General features: G+C 56.5%; 5 protein-coding genes across 5 annotated transcripts; 1 reads left to right on the forward strand and 4 right to left on the reverse strand.

Annotated features, from left to right (window-relative positions):
* Positions 1-180: 180 nt before the first annotated feature.
* On the reverse strand, positions 181-1,204 carry MAM_02474 (AtaAp protein; the record flags this gene model as incomplete). Its single annotated transcript, XM_040821273.1, has 2 exons — positions 181-371; positions 487-1,204. 2 exons carry the CDS (start codon positions 1,202-1,204, stop codon positions 181-183), a joined length of 909 nt encoding a protein of 302 aa, XP_040680687.1.
* A 1,543-nt stretch (positions 1,205-2,747) lies between these two features.
* MAM_02475 (DUF2347 superfamily protein) lies at positions 2,748-4,746 on the forward strand (the record flags this gene model as incomplete). Its single annotated transcript, XM_040821274.1, has 3 exons — positions 2,748-3,163; positions 3,231-3,571; positions 3,653-4,746. The coding sequence occupies 3 exons, from the start codon at positions 2,748-2,750 to the stop codon at positions 4,744-4,746; spliced, it is 1,851 nt and encodes a 616-aa protein (XP_040680688.1).
* A 492-nt stretch (positions 4,747-5,238) lies between these two features.
* MAM_02476 (Preprotein translocase subunit) lies at positions 5,239-7,552 on the reverse strand (the record flags this gene model as incomplete). The annotated part of the gene is made up of 4 exons (XM_040821275.1): positions 5,239-5,393; positions 5,461-7,060; positions 7,131-7,442; positions 7,523-7,552. The coding sequence occupies 4 exons, from the start codon at positions 7,550-7,552 to the stop codon at positions 5,239-5,241; spliced, it is 2,097 nt and encodes a 698-aa protein (XP_040680689.1).
* Positions 7,553-8,214: 662 nt separating this feature from the next.
* MAM_02477 (lipid particle protein) lies at positions 8,215-10,517 on the reverse strand (the record flags this gene model as incomplete). The annotated part of the gene is made up of 2 exons (XM_040821276.1): positions 8,215-9,488; positions 9,548-10,517. 2 exons carry the CDS (start codon positions 10,515-10,517, stop codon positions 8,215-8,217), a joined length of 2,244 nt encoding a protein of 747 aa, XP_040680690.1.
* A 2,994-nt stretch (positions 10,518-13,511) lies between these two features.
* MAM_02478 (uncharacterized protein) lies at positions 13,512-15,530 on the reverse strand (the record flags this gene model as incomplete). Its single annotated transcript, XM_040821277.1, has 1 exon — positions 13,512-15,530. The coding sequence occupies one exon, from the start codon at positions 15,528-15,530 to the stop codon at positions 13,512-13,514; it is 2,019 nt and encodes a 672-aa protein (XP_040680691.1).
* Between the last annotated feature and the right edge of the window lie 767 nt (positions 15,531-16,297).

A 16,297-nucleotide genomic window follows, 5' to 3' on the forward strand; every position in this document is an offset into this window, starting at 1 on the left:
CGTCTCATCTTGTTCTCGTTCTTGGTGTTGAGGTTGCCTTGGCCCTGATATGTACGTTCATCTAGACTTGGGTGTGACTGGTCGGGAGGGCCATGTACATGCTGTCATGGGGGTAAGCGGTATATACTGCTCGGGTTGAAAAGGGAGAGGTTGAAGCAACTGGACCGCTCGGGTTTCAAACTAGGTGGAGTTGACTTGCACGGCGGAGCTCTTGGCAGACGAATTCCCGAGGGACGCAGGGACAGCAACGGGGCGGCCCTGGGCCTTTGCAGTCAGTGCCAAGAGTTCGGCCAGCATGAGCTCGCGGGTGGTGCGGGTGAGTTCGTCGACATCGGCGGAGGTGAGGTGCTTGGTGGGAATAGGCTGCAGAACTACAACGGAATCTTTGTTAGCGAGATGCAGCGTCTGAATTTTATATATATATATATATATTTTGCATTGGTTTGTGCGTGTGTGTTCTATAGGTGGTAGGAAATGAGTGCGCACCTTTGATGGGGACGGTTCCGGAGCGGAACACCATGCTCTTGATGTGAAAAACGTGGCTGTAGTTTGCGACAACGACGGGCACAATGGGCACGCCGGCCTGGACGGCCAGGTGGAAGGCGCCCTTTTTGAAGGGCAGCAGCACGGGGTCCTTGGCGTAGCTGCGCGTGCCTTCGGGGAACATGTAGACGCTCTGCTGGCGGCTCTGGATCTCCTTGGCGGCGCCGGCCATGGCCTCGCGGGCATCCTTGGAGTTCTTGCGGTCGATGAAGATGGAGCCGCTGAGGCGCATGAACCAGCCCAGAAAGGGCACGTGCTTGAGGTCCGACTTTGCAGTGACGCTGCACCACTTGGGGAACATGGCGCCGAGCATGAGGACGTCGAGCTCGGTCTGGTGGTTTCCGATGAAGACGGCGGGGCGGGTGGTGGCGAGGATCTTGTCCGGGTCCTCGACCTCGAAGACGATGCCCGTGGTCAGGCGCATGACGTGGTGGAAGGCGCGGGCGGTTGCCCATTGCGAGATGCCCTGCCTGCCGATGAGGGTGAAAAAGATGGAGGCGAGGAGGCCGAAGACGGTACAGATAAGGAGCGAGACATAGGCGGCGAGGGCGCGGGCCACGAAGCCGGCTTTGGGGACGGCCAAGGACGCCATGTAGAAGACGATGGTGATGGCGGCATAGCCCACGAGGAACTTGACTAGGTAGCCGACCAAGGCGGACATGTTGACGGCGAGGGAGGTCGAGAGGGAGGTCGGCGGCGTACGATTGTGACCTCAAAGGGCCGGCTTCGGCGGCGAGGACGAGGATGAGGACGAGTACGAGCGTCGAAGCCGACGTCTCGGTTCGAGGGGCGGGAGGCGGGAGCGAGGAGGAGGCTTTCTTAGGGAGAAAAATTCGGGCAGCCAGAGATGGAAAAGGGAAGTGGAAGAAGGAAGAAAAAGAGGAGGAGACATTCAATGCCGGCTATCCATGCTCGGGCAGCGCTCTGCTTGCTGGGCGTCCGAGCCGGGTCGGGCGGGGGAAGTTGGAGGAGGACGTTGAGAAATTGATGAGACGGCGGACATGGATGTGAGCCTCGAGGTTCTGGTGGGATGTGGTTGTCGTGGCTGGCGGTCGAATTGGCTGGGACGAGCAGGAGAGGCAAGCGAGCAGGCTCAATGTTAATGTTGACGGGGAAGTCAACGGCCGGCCAGCGGCACGGAGCCACCGAGGCATTATGGAGCCTGGAGGTGCCTGGGGCCCGTGGGCGCCTTGGGTGAGTACCCTGGGCAAGTAGGTACTTAAGCGAGTACGTACTTGGTACACTGAGTGAGTAATTAAGTACCTAGGTACTTGTAATCCAGCGCTCGGCATGTGGTCAGCCCCCACAGCCTGCAGGTACTTGAAGTTTGCTGAGCACTCGAGTGCCTTACAGGGTCTGAGTACTTGTCGAGCAGCCACAATGAGTGATTTCTTTCCTTGGAGCCCAGGCCGACGCCGACTGACGTCGTCTCGTCCCACGGTCCACGGCGAGCGTCCAACCCAGCGGGCAGCGTCTGCAGAATCGCAGTCTCAGGCTTGCCGTGCCGGTGCAGAATTCGCTTGGCATCAATCGTGCGCAGAGTCGAGTGTGCGTGTCGGGGATGCGAGGCCCATCGTGGGTGTGGAGTCGGGTCAAGTACTCTTGTGCTCCGTACGGAGTACCTGAGTACTTGAACCACTTCCTTGCGTCAGTGCCGCGGGGCACGTCCGTCCGCTGCCAGCGCTGACGCAGCGCTATCAATTGATCAATTGGTGCCCGTCAATGCCGGTGCAGCGCCCTTCCACCGCCGTGCCAGCGCCGCATCAGCGCCCGTGCCGTCGATGCATTCACTGCTGGCTGTGCCACTTGGTCGGTGCCCGCCAGGCACAGGCACATAACTACATGCAGGCTGCAGCCACTCACGCAAACACTCCGTGCACCAGCCGCCGCTCAACTTGCTCCTCCATCATCAACACCAACACATTCAACCACCGACACCCGCTTCATCTGCATCCGCATGCGCAACCTCGACGGCCATCCCCCAGCTCCGACCACCCAGACGCCCGCCTCTTCGCCCGTTCCATGCCATGTTTTGCGACTAGACCTCTCCTCCCGCCCTTCAGACACCTGCGTCGCAGCTGCCACATCCAAACGCATCGTACAACTCATTTGTCCATCAGCCATTCAATCCACCAAGCTTCCAGCGACCGCCTTGTTCTAAGAATATAACATGCTTCTCTGAACGTCACACGAAAGCCTCAACAATGGCATCGGCGCCATCGCGCAGGAGCCAGCGACACCGCCAATCCACCCTCTCCCTCTCCATCGCTCCCATTTCCGCCGTGCCCGAGCAACTTCCCCCCATAGCCGCTCTGTTTCTCATCGATTTCGACGTCAAGGCCGGCTACACCATTACTTGGAAGCGTGCCGTGCCAGATCTCCAATTGGACGGCCAGGTTGAGTACAAGTCGCTACCCTCGGGCTTGCACACGGTGCGCCATGACTTGATTTACTTTGTCGACGGCGCCCACGCTGGTCTCAGTGCCTTTGTGAATGAGCCGTGTGAAGAGGAGGAAGCTAGGAACGCCAGAATGATTGCCGTAGGCCTCCTCGTACCCTTGAGCTATGAGCGCCTGGGAAGGGCTTGGAGGCATGCGGAGAATCTGAAGGAGTTGGCTGCGTGAGTCCCAAACACATCCATCCCACCACCCGAAAACATACAGGCCAAGTCTAACAAGCCCTACTAGTACGCTAGCCAAGGATCGTAGTCAGACTAATGTCCTGGAAAGCTACTGGAATTCCCACAAGGTCGGCGAGAGTGATGGACAGGCAGACGACCCGACGCCAGCCAAGTTATCCGATTCGCCAACCCAGGATCGAACAACACACAAGCCCAAGGTTTCCGCCTCCCAAGGCGCCTCATTGGCGCCTGCTGAGCACAGGTTGAGCCCGTTCCATCCAGCGTGGAGCTTGGTCAGTCTTTTGGACAAGTTTGGTCCCCTGATATTCCCTATCCATAGAGCAGCACTGCTACGCAAGCGAATCCTCATCTCTTGTCACGCTCCTGTTCATGGAATCTGTGACTTTGGTGAGGCTCCCGTCGCTACAGATGCCAGCATTCTACATCTATTCATTACCTTGCTGAAACACGCCCACTGACTCGTCTCAGTATACGACATTTCAATTCTCTCCAATATACCCTTCTCCATCGCCGATAGACTCCCCCCCTCATCTCCCGCACCACGCCTCCGGCCCTTGTTCACCATTGGCGTCCACGACATTCCCTTTCTCATGGAAGACTTCGAGGCTTCCAAGCGCCGCCAAGACGGCACAGCAGCCCCCGAAGGAGAGGAAGGTTCCGGCTGGATCGCTTGTACCACGGACAGCATTTTGGCCATGAAAAACACCCTCTGGGACATGCTCATCACCGTGCCCCCGGAGCACTCCACGAGTGACAAAGTCTGGCCAACTGTAGAATACCCTCGTGGCACACCCGTCAAAGCAACTCAACGAGATCTCCGGCGCTTCAACGCCCTTCGCATCGGCCTCGCCCGCCTCGCCTCTTCCCCCCAGCAGCAAGAGCCAGACTCCCCGCCGTCTGACGCTTCTGCCGTCCGTCTCTCCACCAGTCATTCCTATCGGCTAGTCAAGGACGAACAAGACCCTCGCGTCGACCAGCTTATCGAGCCCTTATCCTGGGCGGCTCTCGCCTACAATGGCTACATGTGGTGGGCATCCGCCGGCGAGCAGCTTCGCTCTGAAGAACAGGAAGAGTCCTCCAGAGACGCCGCTCTCCTCGCGGACCTTGCGCCCGCGCCCGCGCCCGCATTGTCCCCCTCCCCCCGCCTGTCCGAATCGCTCGCGTCACTCACCGGCCGTCGCGCATCTGACCCCGAGGAGGCACGTACCGAACTCGCCATCATCGCCTACTTCCACCGCCTTACTGCCCAAATGCTCTCCGTAATTGCCGACCTCGTCGAGTCCGCCGACGAGGCGTACCCTTCTTCATACAGGGACGAAGACGATGGTGAGCCAGACGGCCAGGAAGATGACGAGGCCGAAGCCTTGTTAAGCAACGGTGGTGGCCTGGCTTTAGATGCGAATGCCATCACCGTAGACAGCCACTGCATTGAGAACATGGGTCTAGACGTGTGGAGTGCATCCGACGCAGCGTTTGTACAAGATTTGGTCGACGCATATTTCGGTAGAGCCGTCAGAATCGAGGGTAAGGGCGTCGAGGTCTGTGGCGTGAGGGTCTGCTAAAAGTAAATAACGCTGCGACGCACAGTGTTTCCTTTTTATTTTTTTTATTTTTTTTTTGGTATTGTCGGGGTGACGCCCCCGGCGGGTTGTGCTGCGATGCAATCATGTATACCCGGTAGATGTTTAGATTCGGGCAGCCACCTTTTCATACAGTATACTTGACCAGCCGTGGGCTTCACGTAGCCGACTTGTCACAGAACCTGTTATTGACTATGCATCAGGCGTTGGAATACACTCTCTGCCTTTTTATCCGCGCCTCACTCCGTCTCCGTGCATCTTGGCTTAAGTCTCACACATGGTCGTAAACCCAAGCTGTAAATTACACGACATTTGCGGTCCCGTGTCACACACATCCCATGGAGATGACGGGAATCCATTGCGACACATTGAAGTCCTCATACAGTACAACTCCGTGACCCTGTTCGCACCACCACCACCACCACCACCACCACGAATCACCAAAACAAACAGAACTACGCGCAAAGCACCCGTCTATGACTCATCTTCCGTGTCAGTGTTGGTGTCGCTCGTATCGTCCGACTCCTCGTCTGTGCCGCTCTCGTCGTCCGACTCCACTTCTACTCTCCGCCTCCTGGGCTGTGGTGCCTGGCCCGTCTTCAGGGCGTGCATTTGGCCGGCAATGGAATCTACAACTCGTCAGTGTGCCCACCCTCTCTGATGCTGGACGGGGGCGGCGAGCGGATCAAAACTTACCCTCTTCGGGCTCGGAAATCTCATCTTCAGCTTCCATCTCGGCGGCCTTGGCGGTCTCCTCGACGACCAGGGTCACCTCGACCTTGGTGTCGAACCCGACGTACGAATCGCAAATGACGTGCATGACAAACGTGTAGTGGCCGGCTTGCGGGGGAGCGGCGAACTGCGCCTTGAGAGTCTGCATGTTGAACGTGGGCTGGCCCTGCTCGTCGAAGATGGGCTCGTCGAATCGGTCAAAGGTGAAGGGGGGCACGGCTATCTTGCCCTGTTTCGAGTCGCTCAGGAAAGCATACCATTTGGGGGTGTGGTCGCGGGCGTAGTGAGGCGCAAAGGCCAGCGGGGGCAGGATGCTCTGCTCCTCGACGGAAGTGGGCTTGCCGTCGGGTCCGGTGATCGTCTTCTTCTTGCGGCCCATGAGCGCGTCGAGATCATCCTCGGCGGGATCGACGTCCTCGAGATCCAAGTCGTTGATTGCGGGTACCCTCTCGGTGCCGGGGGGGATGAAGCGGCCCTTGATGACGAGGGTGACGAGGGAAGACGGGATGATGCACCGCTCGCCGGTGACCTTGAAGAAGGCCTTGGAGACCCGCAGGTAGGGCAGCTGCTTGGCTGCACTGACGGCGGTTTTGTACTGCTTCTCAGAGAGCAGGCCCTTTCCGATTGCCAGCCGCCGCCGCTGGGCATCAGGAAGGTCCATGAACTGCTGGACCGTCATGTGCGACTTGGAGTGGCCTTCGACTGCCGCGGCGACCTTGGAAGTGAAGTGAGGGAGCTGGAGTAGAGGCGAAGACCTGGGGGACAAGGCCTGGATGATGTACTGGTTGGCCAGGAAGGAGCCGGAGATGGGGCCAATGTTACCAAAGGCGAGGGCAATCGCAGCAAAGGACTGGTTCAGAGCGCGGGCGATGGGGGCGATTTCGTACTTGGCCCTGGTCAGAGCGGCGTCGTCGAGCTCAACACGACCCAGATAAGCCCACAGGAGACCGAGAACCTTGCGCCTTACGCCGCTCTCGAGATCCTCCAGCCTCTGCTTGTCCTTGGCCGAGAACCCACAGGCAAAAGGTGAGGTCTCGCCCTCGGCAGAGATGCGTGACTCGATTTTGGACAGGCCAGACTCTGCCTGGTCGCCTTTGAGGACGCTGTCGAATTCCCTTCCAGCGCTGAGGGCTGCAATGATGCCGGACTCATCCATTTCCTCATCATAGTGTCGGAACAAGTTGTTGGCGCTCTCCATGAGGACGCCCTCCTTGGAACGCTTCTTGGTCCCGTACCACCAGGAACCAACGAGATATGGCAGCAAAACGCCGAGGAGGCCCGTGTACAAGATGACGAGGTATTTGCCGTTGCCGTCTGAAACGATAAACTTGGGCAGAGCGATTCCGATGCTCATGCTCTGCTTGCCGTCAGGGTGGCCATACTGAATATAATTATTGCGGACATCCTCATCAGTCAAGGCCTGGTAGGCCTTGGTGAGCTCGATGTAGTAGTCAGTGAGAGACTCGGCCGTCTCGTTCTTGGCAGGATCAGGTCGCATCTTGTCAGGGTGGAACTTGATTGACAGGCGCTTGTAGTGTGACTTGATTTGCTTTTCCGTGGCGGACTGAAGAGAATGTCAGTCGACTCCATCATGTGGGGGATCCAACGCAGGCAGTTGGGAGGGGGGCGCATACGTCTGAAATACCTAGAATATCGTAGGGATTCCAGATCCTATTCTCGACAGGACTCGTCGTCATGATCAGATAGGCCATGAGTGCCATCAGGCCCCAGCCAGCCACGGCGACAACGGCCCTCTTGATCTTGCGCTGCTTCCTCTTCTGAGCCGCCCGCAGTGATGCCACGACGTCTCCATGCTGAATCGTGTAGGCTGTCTGTATGCGTGGAGCAAGATGCGAATCGTCCTTGCTAGGCTGCAGTAGGTTGTATGTGATTGGGAGAGTGATCAGGCCCGTCAAGGTGAGGATGAAGAAGGGGAAGAACTGGGCCTGAAGGGCGGTGCGTTAGCAAGCTGCAGGGCGAATCCGCCGGGCGGCAATTGCGCATAGCAGATGGGAGCATCGTCTACCTGGTCATCGTATGAGTAGTCGGAACTCATCGTGGCGACAAAGGCCGAGCCGGCGAACCCTGCCGCGAGAAGGGAAGGGAATGGATGATGGCTTTGTGCGGACGGACAAGACCGGCAACCGATTCGGCCTGATTCAATGCGCGCTTGGACAAGCCCGTGCTGTATCAAAGAAACAAGACGAAAAGATAGACAAGTCCCTCCTCCTGTGCGGTGGTGCCGGCGATGCAGATGCGGTTGCTGTCCAACAACACACAAGGGAAGCGAATTTGTCTGTCCAATTTCGAAACTGCTCAATGGTGTCCTTTCGCTGTCCGAAAGTGAGCCGGCAATCGGATTATCTGTGGCCCCCCCCACAGACCACAGACCACAGACACCCTACGCAGGTGATTAGCGGGCCACAATGCCGCCACCGTGTTCAATTCAGCGACCGGCTGGGAAGGAGCGTCCTGGTTCCTTCCAGACGTCCGTCACAGCCCGGCGCTACCCAGTACCCACGACGTCGACGGTCCTTTGTCTTATTATAATGCACAGTGCATATGATGCATAGTGGATAAAGGGGGCTTGCGTCTTGACTCTTGATCTAGAAGAAATACATGCCGCTCGCATCAAGTCTGCGTCTAAATGCCCGCCAGAATACAATTCAAAACACCGCCCTCCGCCGCAGCCATTCAGGCCATCAGGAAACACGCCTTCTATTCCTCCACAGCAGTCAAAGTAATGGCCTCCTCCCCATCCGCGTCCGTATCCTCCTCCGTCGTCACCCCCGCCGTCTCCCCGACCAGCAAACTCCTCAGATCCTCCTCACTGATGACGGCTTGAAGACTGCCTCTCCTCGCCCACGGCCTGGTCTCCCTCCTCCCCTGTTCCACCAGCCGCTCAATCTTCAGCCTGTTCGCCACAAACTTCAACATGGGGAACGCGCTCTGCTGTCCCTGGTGCAGCATCCGTGCAAGCCTGCTGGGGTCGGGGTCCGACAGTAAGTAGTAAAAGTCGCTCGGGACAGACTTTGGCCAAATGGTGACTGTGCCGCTGAATTCCTGTAGCCACAGCTGGCTCCAATCTTGGCCCAGGGGACGGGGGAGGAGTTCTGCGTGGCGCACAAACTTCAACCACTTGTTCATGTCGAGTTTGAGGTAGTGCTCGAAGGCGGACATGAGATAGCCGCCGCGCCACCCGCGGCCCTTGCGGTGAGTCACTGGGTGGCCTACAGAGCCACGGGACGAGAAGAAGAACAGGTTGATGTGGGGATTGACCTGGCTGACAATGGTGAAGTTTACGTTGAAGTGGGTGTTGAGCGCCTTGATGGGGATGTCGGTCCGCAGAGAACCGTCTTTCCATTTGTGGCCGAACGAGTAGGGCGCGAGCGTGCCGTCCCGGAGCTTCATCATGAGGACCACGGGGTTGAGGATGCCCGGGACGGCGGCGGACGCGAGGACCGCGGACCAGATGACACAGTCGGGCGAGGTGAGGTAGTTGCACAGAATGGTGGGAGAGTGAGGGTCTGCAGGGACGCAGGTGACGTTGAGAATGCGGCCGGTCCGCTCGTACGCCTCCCGGAACGTCATCGAGCCTCGAGTCCACCAGCTGCATCGTCGGGCCCAGTCGACAGAGTCGAAGCGCGCCCCCGTCTTCCACCACCTCGGCAGCCAGACCGTCGCCGGCTCGCGGCAGGCATTGATGCGCTGCGACAGCGCCGGGACCAGAAGCTTCTCGAGCTCGTCGTTTGTCCTCGTGGCCACGAGCCCTGCTATGAGGGCGCCGCCGCTCGTGCCTGTGATGACGTCCGGGAGCAGATCCGCGTCCAGCAACGCCCTGACCAGACCCAGGTGGTAATAGGCGAAGCCGGCACCCCCCGAGAGACACAGCGCGGTACGGCCGTAGTTTGCATAGGCGTGCTTGAAGAGCAGGCGCTTCTCCTCGGTCCCCAACTGCTTGGTTCGCAGCAGCAGCTTGATGCTCCTCTCCACTGTTCACTTCCATTAGCAGCCGTTCGCCCGGTCCCCTGGATACGCACCACGGCCTCACCTTCGTCGATGAAGTTCTGCACCAGGTTCTTTGTCCCGTAGTACGTCTGGCTGTACAGCCTTGCATTCTCCACGCCAACAAAGTTGTTCTTGACGCACGCTTCCACCAAGGCTTTGAGATCCTCCACGGCGGTCTTGTGCTCGCCATTCGGCCGCGCACCCCTGGCCTCCTGTGCCTCGGCCTTGGTCCTCAGCTTCTTCAACTGATCCCACACGCGCTTGACCGTCTTCGAATCGTAGTAGGCGAATTCATTCTCCTCCCTCCAACTCTGCCGCCCCAGAAACGCGTCCAACTCCCTGGCGGCCGCAACCCACTCCGTGTAGGTCGAGGCCCGGCGCATGTTCCTCCTAAGTGTCTCTCGTCGGCCACGCCAGGCAAAGAAATGCTCGTACACCCAAATGTACCATCTCGTCGAGAGGTACGCAATTGCCAGGCCCGTCAGCCACGCAAACACAAACAATAACAGCGGCCACTTGGACAGTTGGTAAAGGTAGCCCTCCCTGGTCTCATCCTTGGTTCGGGTGCCGAGCAGCCCTTGGACAGCTTTCCCAGCGCCTTTCCGATGTCTGAGTTTCTTGGACGATCTGCGACGCCTGTACAAGGATGAGTTTACGGGCGCCCAGTCGTTCTGGGCTGTGAAGAAGGTTCCCTGGGCCGGTGTGCCCGTCGGCTCGGGGAGATCACCTCCAGCGGCTGCGGCCGCGGCGGCAATTGCGTCTGCATTGTCGCCCTCGTCCACATCGTCCAGGACTTGCGAGTTTCGCTTCGTGAGAGTGACGGTGCCGGCGCCGCTCCGGGGTGACCTGAGTTCGCCCGCGTCGTCAGCCGGGCTGTGCAATGGGTCAGGCGCCTGGAGGGCCTTTTCGAAGGCCTCTATCTCATGCGGCTCGAGAAACTCCCGATCGATGTCAGGGAGACGCGATGTGTCAAATGCCTCGGGCGGAAATCCGTAAACCGTATCGTGTGGCATGGCAGCCAGTTCGCTGGTTCGTGGTACTGCACGCTCGATCTTGTCAACAGGGGGAAATGTTCAAGACCGAGCGATGCGGCTTGGAGTTGGGAGCTCATGCCAGGGAGCTCGTGCCGGGTGTCTGGGCCTTTTTTTTTTCTTCTTCTTGGATGAAATGTCTGCGCGGAATTGACAATGGAAGCCGGCTGCCCCAACGACCATGACGTCGGATGCAGAGCGAGTGGGTGGTTGCCAACTTGCTGGTTGCGTACGCTGGGTCCACTGTCCCCACTGTCCGTCCACTAGACCTCGGCCCCGTCGACCAAGTACCCAAGTAGTTACTTACTCTAATCCTATTGGCGTGGCCTGATCGAGCAAGGCAGTCAAGTCTGTCAGTCAATGCGGCAGTCAAGCGAATACTTTTCGCTACTAGCACACACTTGGGTTGTGAGCAATCACTTTGCTGCTTGGGCAGCAAATAACGAGAATGCTTGAGCATATTCACTCACAGCCAGAGCCACTTTGCTGATTAGCTGCGCCAACGTACCTCGGTCGCTTTCATCGTGCCTGACGGATTGCGTGCATCCTTTACCCCTATTCAAGACGTAATAGTAGAGTCTGTCCATGTCATTGGTATCTGAAACATGTATCCTGGATTGGGCACGTCCATCCGCTACATCTTGAGCCCAACAAGCGAACCAAAGTTGCCCATACATGCTGACCCAGTTGAAAGTGTCCCGGTTGAAAGTGAGGCGGCAGGATGAGAGAAACGCAAAACTAATTTTGTCTTGCCCAAATATCACTGGAATTACATGACCCTGTGTTCGCCTAAAGAGAATGCTGAATCTCATCCATCACTCGTTGCCTCCACACACATACATGGGTGCTACACGCCGCTCATTGTATCTTTACTCGCCGCCGTCTGTGCTCGTGTGCATATACACATGCGAAGGAAGCCCTCGCCCGCGTCCTCGCGCCTCAGTCACGGCTCTCACCGCAAGTGATTTCTTATACGTACTGGGAGAGCCATCTTATCCCTTCACCATAGCCTTGGCGCATCACGACGGAGCACATGAAGACCTCGATGGGCCGGATGCCCTCTAGAGGGACTTTGCCCTTGCCGGTGGTCTGGTACATACCCAGGTCGTGTCGGAGTTGATCCTCTGAAACGGCGTCGGGGTGGTCGATCTTGTTGCCCAGGATGACAAAGGGAACTTTGGACAGTTCTTCCATGGACAAAAGAGCATCGAGCTCAGCCTTGGCCTCGGCGAATCGCTCGTGATCCTTGGCATCAACGAGAAAGACGACGCCGTTGACCTCGGGGAAATAGTCTCTCCAAATTCGGCGGGCTGGATGAGACAGTCAGTCTCCAGGACCGTAAGATAGGTAGGCACCCAGCCTCAGACATCCATGTGTACATACCCTGCTGGTGACCACCCAAGTCAAACGTGGTGAATCTGACATTGCCAATGGCAAGCTCCTCAGAGGCTGTTACAACACCATTAGTCATGGGTTGCGACTATGGTAGCTACCACGCGCAGACCGGACCATATCACCCGGATGGGCAAAGAGGGACTCACTAGGATGAAGAGTGGGCTGAAGGATAGCTACACGGTCGTTCTATCCAGTCCACGTCGTTAGCATCGCCCATCAAACATGGCTACAACCGCATTGTCGATTTTCTAGCCTCGTAGTCGTATGGATTGAGAACACATCACGACGCCCCGTTGAGTCCAGAGAGGGTTCGCAGCCCAACTGCGGCTGCGCAAGTCTGGCATACCTTCAACATATGCAACAACGTCGTCTTTCCGGCATTGTCGAGACCGAGGAACAGCAACTTGGCGTGCTTGTTCAACAGGCCAAGGGAGGAGAGAACATCGTAAACTAACGAGCCGCACAAACAGCACAAGTCAGTGGACCAACGTTCGTATTGCATCATGACAACGGCAACAGGAGGAAGACGGCGGGAAAGAGAACGTCTGGGGACATACACCAGTTGACAATCCACATGGTGAGCTACCTTTCCGAATCGTGGTTCCAGGGCCAGTCGAAATAATTTAAGGGGTCGAGAAATCAATGCTGATGGCGGACGTGATGGATAGAAGTACGCCCTGGTCCGTAACGTGCGCTCGGTTTTGCTCTTAGCTGGCAGCAACTCACGAGTGTCCAGACGATGGGTGTTGTGCCTGGATTCTCAGGCATGAACCCAAGTCGCTGCACCCTGAGCCGAGGAGCGTGAGCTTGTGTAGCACCGTCGGACCCAGCGAACCACGCACACGCACAAACCCAAGTCTTCCCAAATGCAGTCATCTGATGGTTGTTCCGGCATCCCGCGGTGATTTCATTCACGATGCGGGCTGTCTTATTATTCTGGAAATCACATCTACCAACAAAATACGCCACTACTGCCAAGACTCCTCCCAGGTACCTTGTCATCACACCGTCCTCAGGCTACATTCCAATCCAGGCCCAGAGGCTCAGTTTGTTATAAATTGAACACACTTAAATGTTCTTCGTGGCCAATAATAATGTAGTAGAAAAAGTTCAAAGATTTCCACGCTTCTATCTTTAATGTGTACAGCCAGTCCAAGCCAATATCTAGATGCATGCCTCCCACGCCGTAACTCCCCGGCAAAGGGTATCCTAGCGATTGCAATGCGCCGTCTCAAATGATATATTTTGACAAAAAAAAAGGTTTGACCAATATGCAAATTCACTGGTAGTAAGGAGAAACCATGTAGAAAGGTCTTCACGCTTCGGACGATTCCTCATGTAGTGGAAAAAGGAAAAAAAAAAAAAAAAGAGGCCCGAAGCAATTGGCTCGAGATATGTACAGAGAAGATGTCGTGGAGTCATAACGTACGAACGAACAGTAGTGGCAAGTTATTGCCCACGTGTATATAAGCAGAACTCGGTATGAGTTGCAGCCTATTTCCGTGCTCCTGCAGCGGGACGTAGACTTTTGATTTCGTCCTCAGAAACCGAAGACAAGCGGGAGTAGGTAAAGTGACATCTTTAGATAGACATGACATAGTTGCCCTGTTCTTTCTTACCAGCCATGAGCAAACCGAGCTCCTTCATACGCTCGGCACCTTGCCCGGGCTGACGCTTGCGCTCTGGTATTTGGCCGCGTCTTGCACGATTGCAGTATTTTTGGAAAAACTTTTCCTTGCGGCGTTGGCGCTTGCGTTCCAGACCCTTGACGATGTCAATGGCACCTCGGAGGTGGCAGTCGGAATCGTGGTGATGCTGGTGTTTGGCTGTCTTACTGCTCTTCATGGATCGAAACAGTGCGGGAGCTCGAGGCAGAGACTTTGTCTGTGTCATGCCTGGTCGACCGGCCAGGTGGAACTGAACGTGAGGGCCCTGTCGTGGAGTCTGCGACGGGGTGTTCACCTTCGGTGCTGGAGAGCGTATTCTCTTGGGAGAATGACGCCTAAATAATGGCTTGGGAGACCGACCCCGATTCTTGGGAGCAGGAGAATGGTGCCATCTTGGCGGCGGAGAGTGATACTTGCGAGGCGATGGCTGTTCGCTCCTTCTTCTTCTTCGAGAGCGATCCTGGCCATGGTGGATATCCTCCATCCTGCCTTGAACCCAGACACCTTCATCGCTGTCATGATGAACAGGGTTGAAGATCTCATCCTCCTCCTCCTCGTCAGGGTCTGATGCTGGAAAGCTGGGGTCGATGTCTTGCGGTATAACCCGTAATTTCTCGTTCCGGCGAGCTGCCAAGCAACACAGATACGCTTCTTCCAGAGGCCTGTCCTCATCAAGCGTACCACAGACAAAATCGGTGCTGTCTGGTAGATCTGGTGCGTCGGACTCGGCCTTGATCCGTCGAGGCTTGGCGCGACGAATGCTTGATCGGCTGTCATCACTGGGGACAGAAGAATCAGACTGAGGCTCATTCACCTCCGGTCGTCGTAGAGGAGCCACGAGCTTGATGTGACGGGTAGTAGCATGACTGGGTGTCCAGAGGATCATGTTCTCGTCCTCTTCCTCATCTTCTTCATCAGAATCAGCAAAGCCAGTTTCGGAATCAGTGTGATAGCCATCAGAATTCTCTTCAAAATCGTCGTCACCATCTTCGTAGTCGTCCTCAATCTCAGCATCGTCCTCGTCTTCCGCTTCTTCCAATTCTGCCTCCTCTTCAGCTTCGACTCCAAGGCGCCGAAAATGGTTTTCTTTCATCAATGTGTCATGGATGGTGAGCCTTGTTACCGTCGACGACGGTTGTCTAATCCAGTCTTCCTCGCGAGACGTACCACTTGCAAATTCATGAAACTGCGAGCTGTCTTTTGCAAGGTCCTTGGAGTTGGCACGGAGAAACTTTGGTCGAGCAAGTGTGGTCTTGTTTGACAGGCGGTGGATGGCGGTGGGGAGAGCGGACGTCTTTTTAGGAGTGGATGGTGATTCGGGATTCGTAGGCAGGGAGGGTCGTGCGTCGGGATCAGACGTCTGCCTTGGAGGTGTGTTCTGAGTTGACGCCGGCCCAGAAGTGCAAGCAAACTTGATCGATGGTTTTCGAGGAGGCTTCTCTGCAGATAGTGCCTTCACCATGGGCTCAGCGAGAGCAACGGGTGGTTTGGCAGCACATGCGAACTGAATACATCGCTTCTTGGGATGTTGAGGACCGGCAGAGGGGAATTGTTTTATGTCCACAGACATGAATTCTTGGTGCAATCGAAGAGCAGCCATCTCTGGGATTGGGGGACTGGGAGTGTTGGTGCGGCAGGGGCTCGTCATACCAGTATCACTGGTGAGGTCGGCAGTCGAAGCAATGCTGATGTTGCTGGTCATAGATCGTCGGCGTTGGCTGCTGAGGAGAATAGAGTGAGCAGGTTGTGATGGTACCTCCTCTGGCGCAGCCATGATGGCCTTGGTAAGAAGTGATGATTGGTCCTGAGGACGTCGAATACAGGTTCTTTCGAACTGTTGGTTCAGCTCCGGGGGTTCGTCAACGTCCTCAACTTCCTCAGATGTCAAAGACACCGAGGCAGGAACCTGCGAGGCAGAAGACTTGATATCCATGGTGGGCGTATGAGGGTTGACGAGCCTGAGTGCAAATCTAAGCAGGCGGATCTGAGAGGTCCGAGAACTAAACCGGAGTGTATTATGAGAGCGATGCGATGCTAAGGACAGAGGACCTCCAGGTGTAAATCGACACACCAGGAGTCGATATTAGGCAGTATGTGCCGCGAGGAATGGTGTGATGTCTGAATTGGTGAGAATGTTGCGTCGCGCAGACGAAGTCGACAAGCCAGTGCAGACCTCCACTCTGTCAAGAGCGAGTATTTGGTGCAAAGTGTGGTGGCCCTTCGGACCCGGATGCTATAATCGGAGAGCAAACATATTCCAAGGAGGGGAACCAGACGACTAAATGGTCAGAGTCAAAGCATGTCGTCGACGTGATTTAAACGCCAAAGGGGTGGGTGTTCGATGCAAGTCGACGTCCTTTGTTTCTTGCCGCAGTTGCGAGGTGCAAGATGACCTCTCAAACAAAATAAGAACAAGACGACTCCTTTGGCTCAAAAGTCCAGTGGCGTCGCCTTGTTGAGATGAAGGATGTGGTAGTACTAGGCTTGGCAGATCCAGATGACGTTTGTCGGAAAGGTGGCGTGGTAGGGATATACGAAAAGGGCCGTCGACGGCAATCCCAGGCGTCGTGGCAGCAGCAGCAGCAGCAGCGTTGGACACAGTCGACTCAAGTTGGTTGGAGTGCTGGTGTTACACGGGACCCGGCGGCGGCAAAATAAACGTGAGACCACAGGCACGTCGCCTGAAAAGCACTTGTGACG

Source organism: Metarhizium album, assembly GCF_000804445.1.
Source record: "Metarhizium album ARSEF 1941 chromosome Unknown scaffold_4, whole genome shotgun sequence".
Classification (NCBI taxonomy): domain Eukaryota; kingdom Fungi; phylum Ascomycota; class Sordariomycetes; order Hypocreales; family Clavicipitaceae; genus Metarhizium; species Metarhizium album.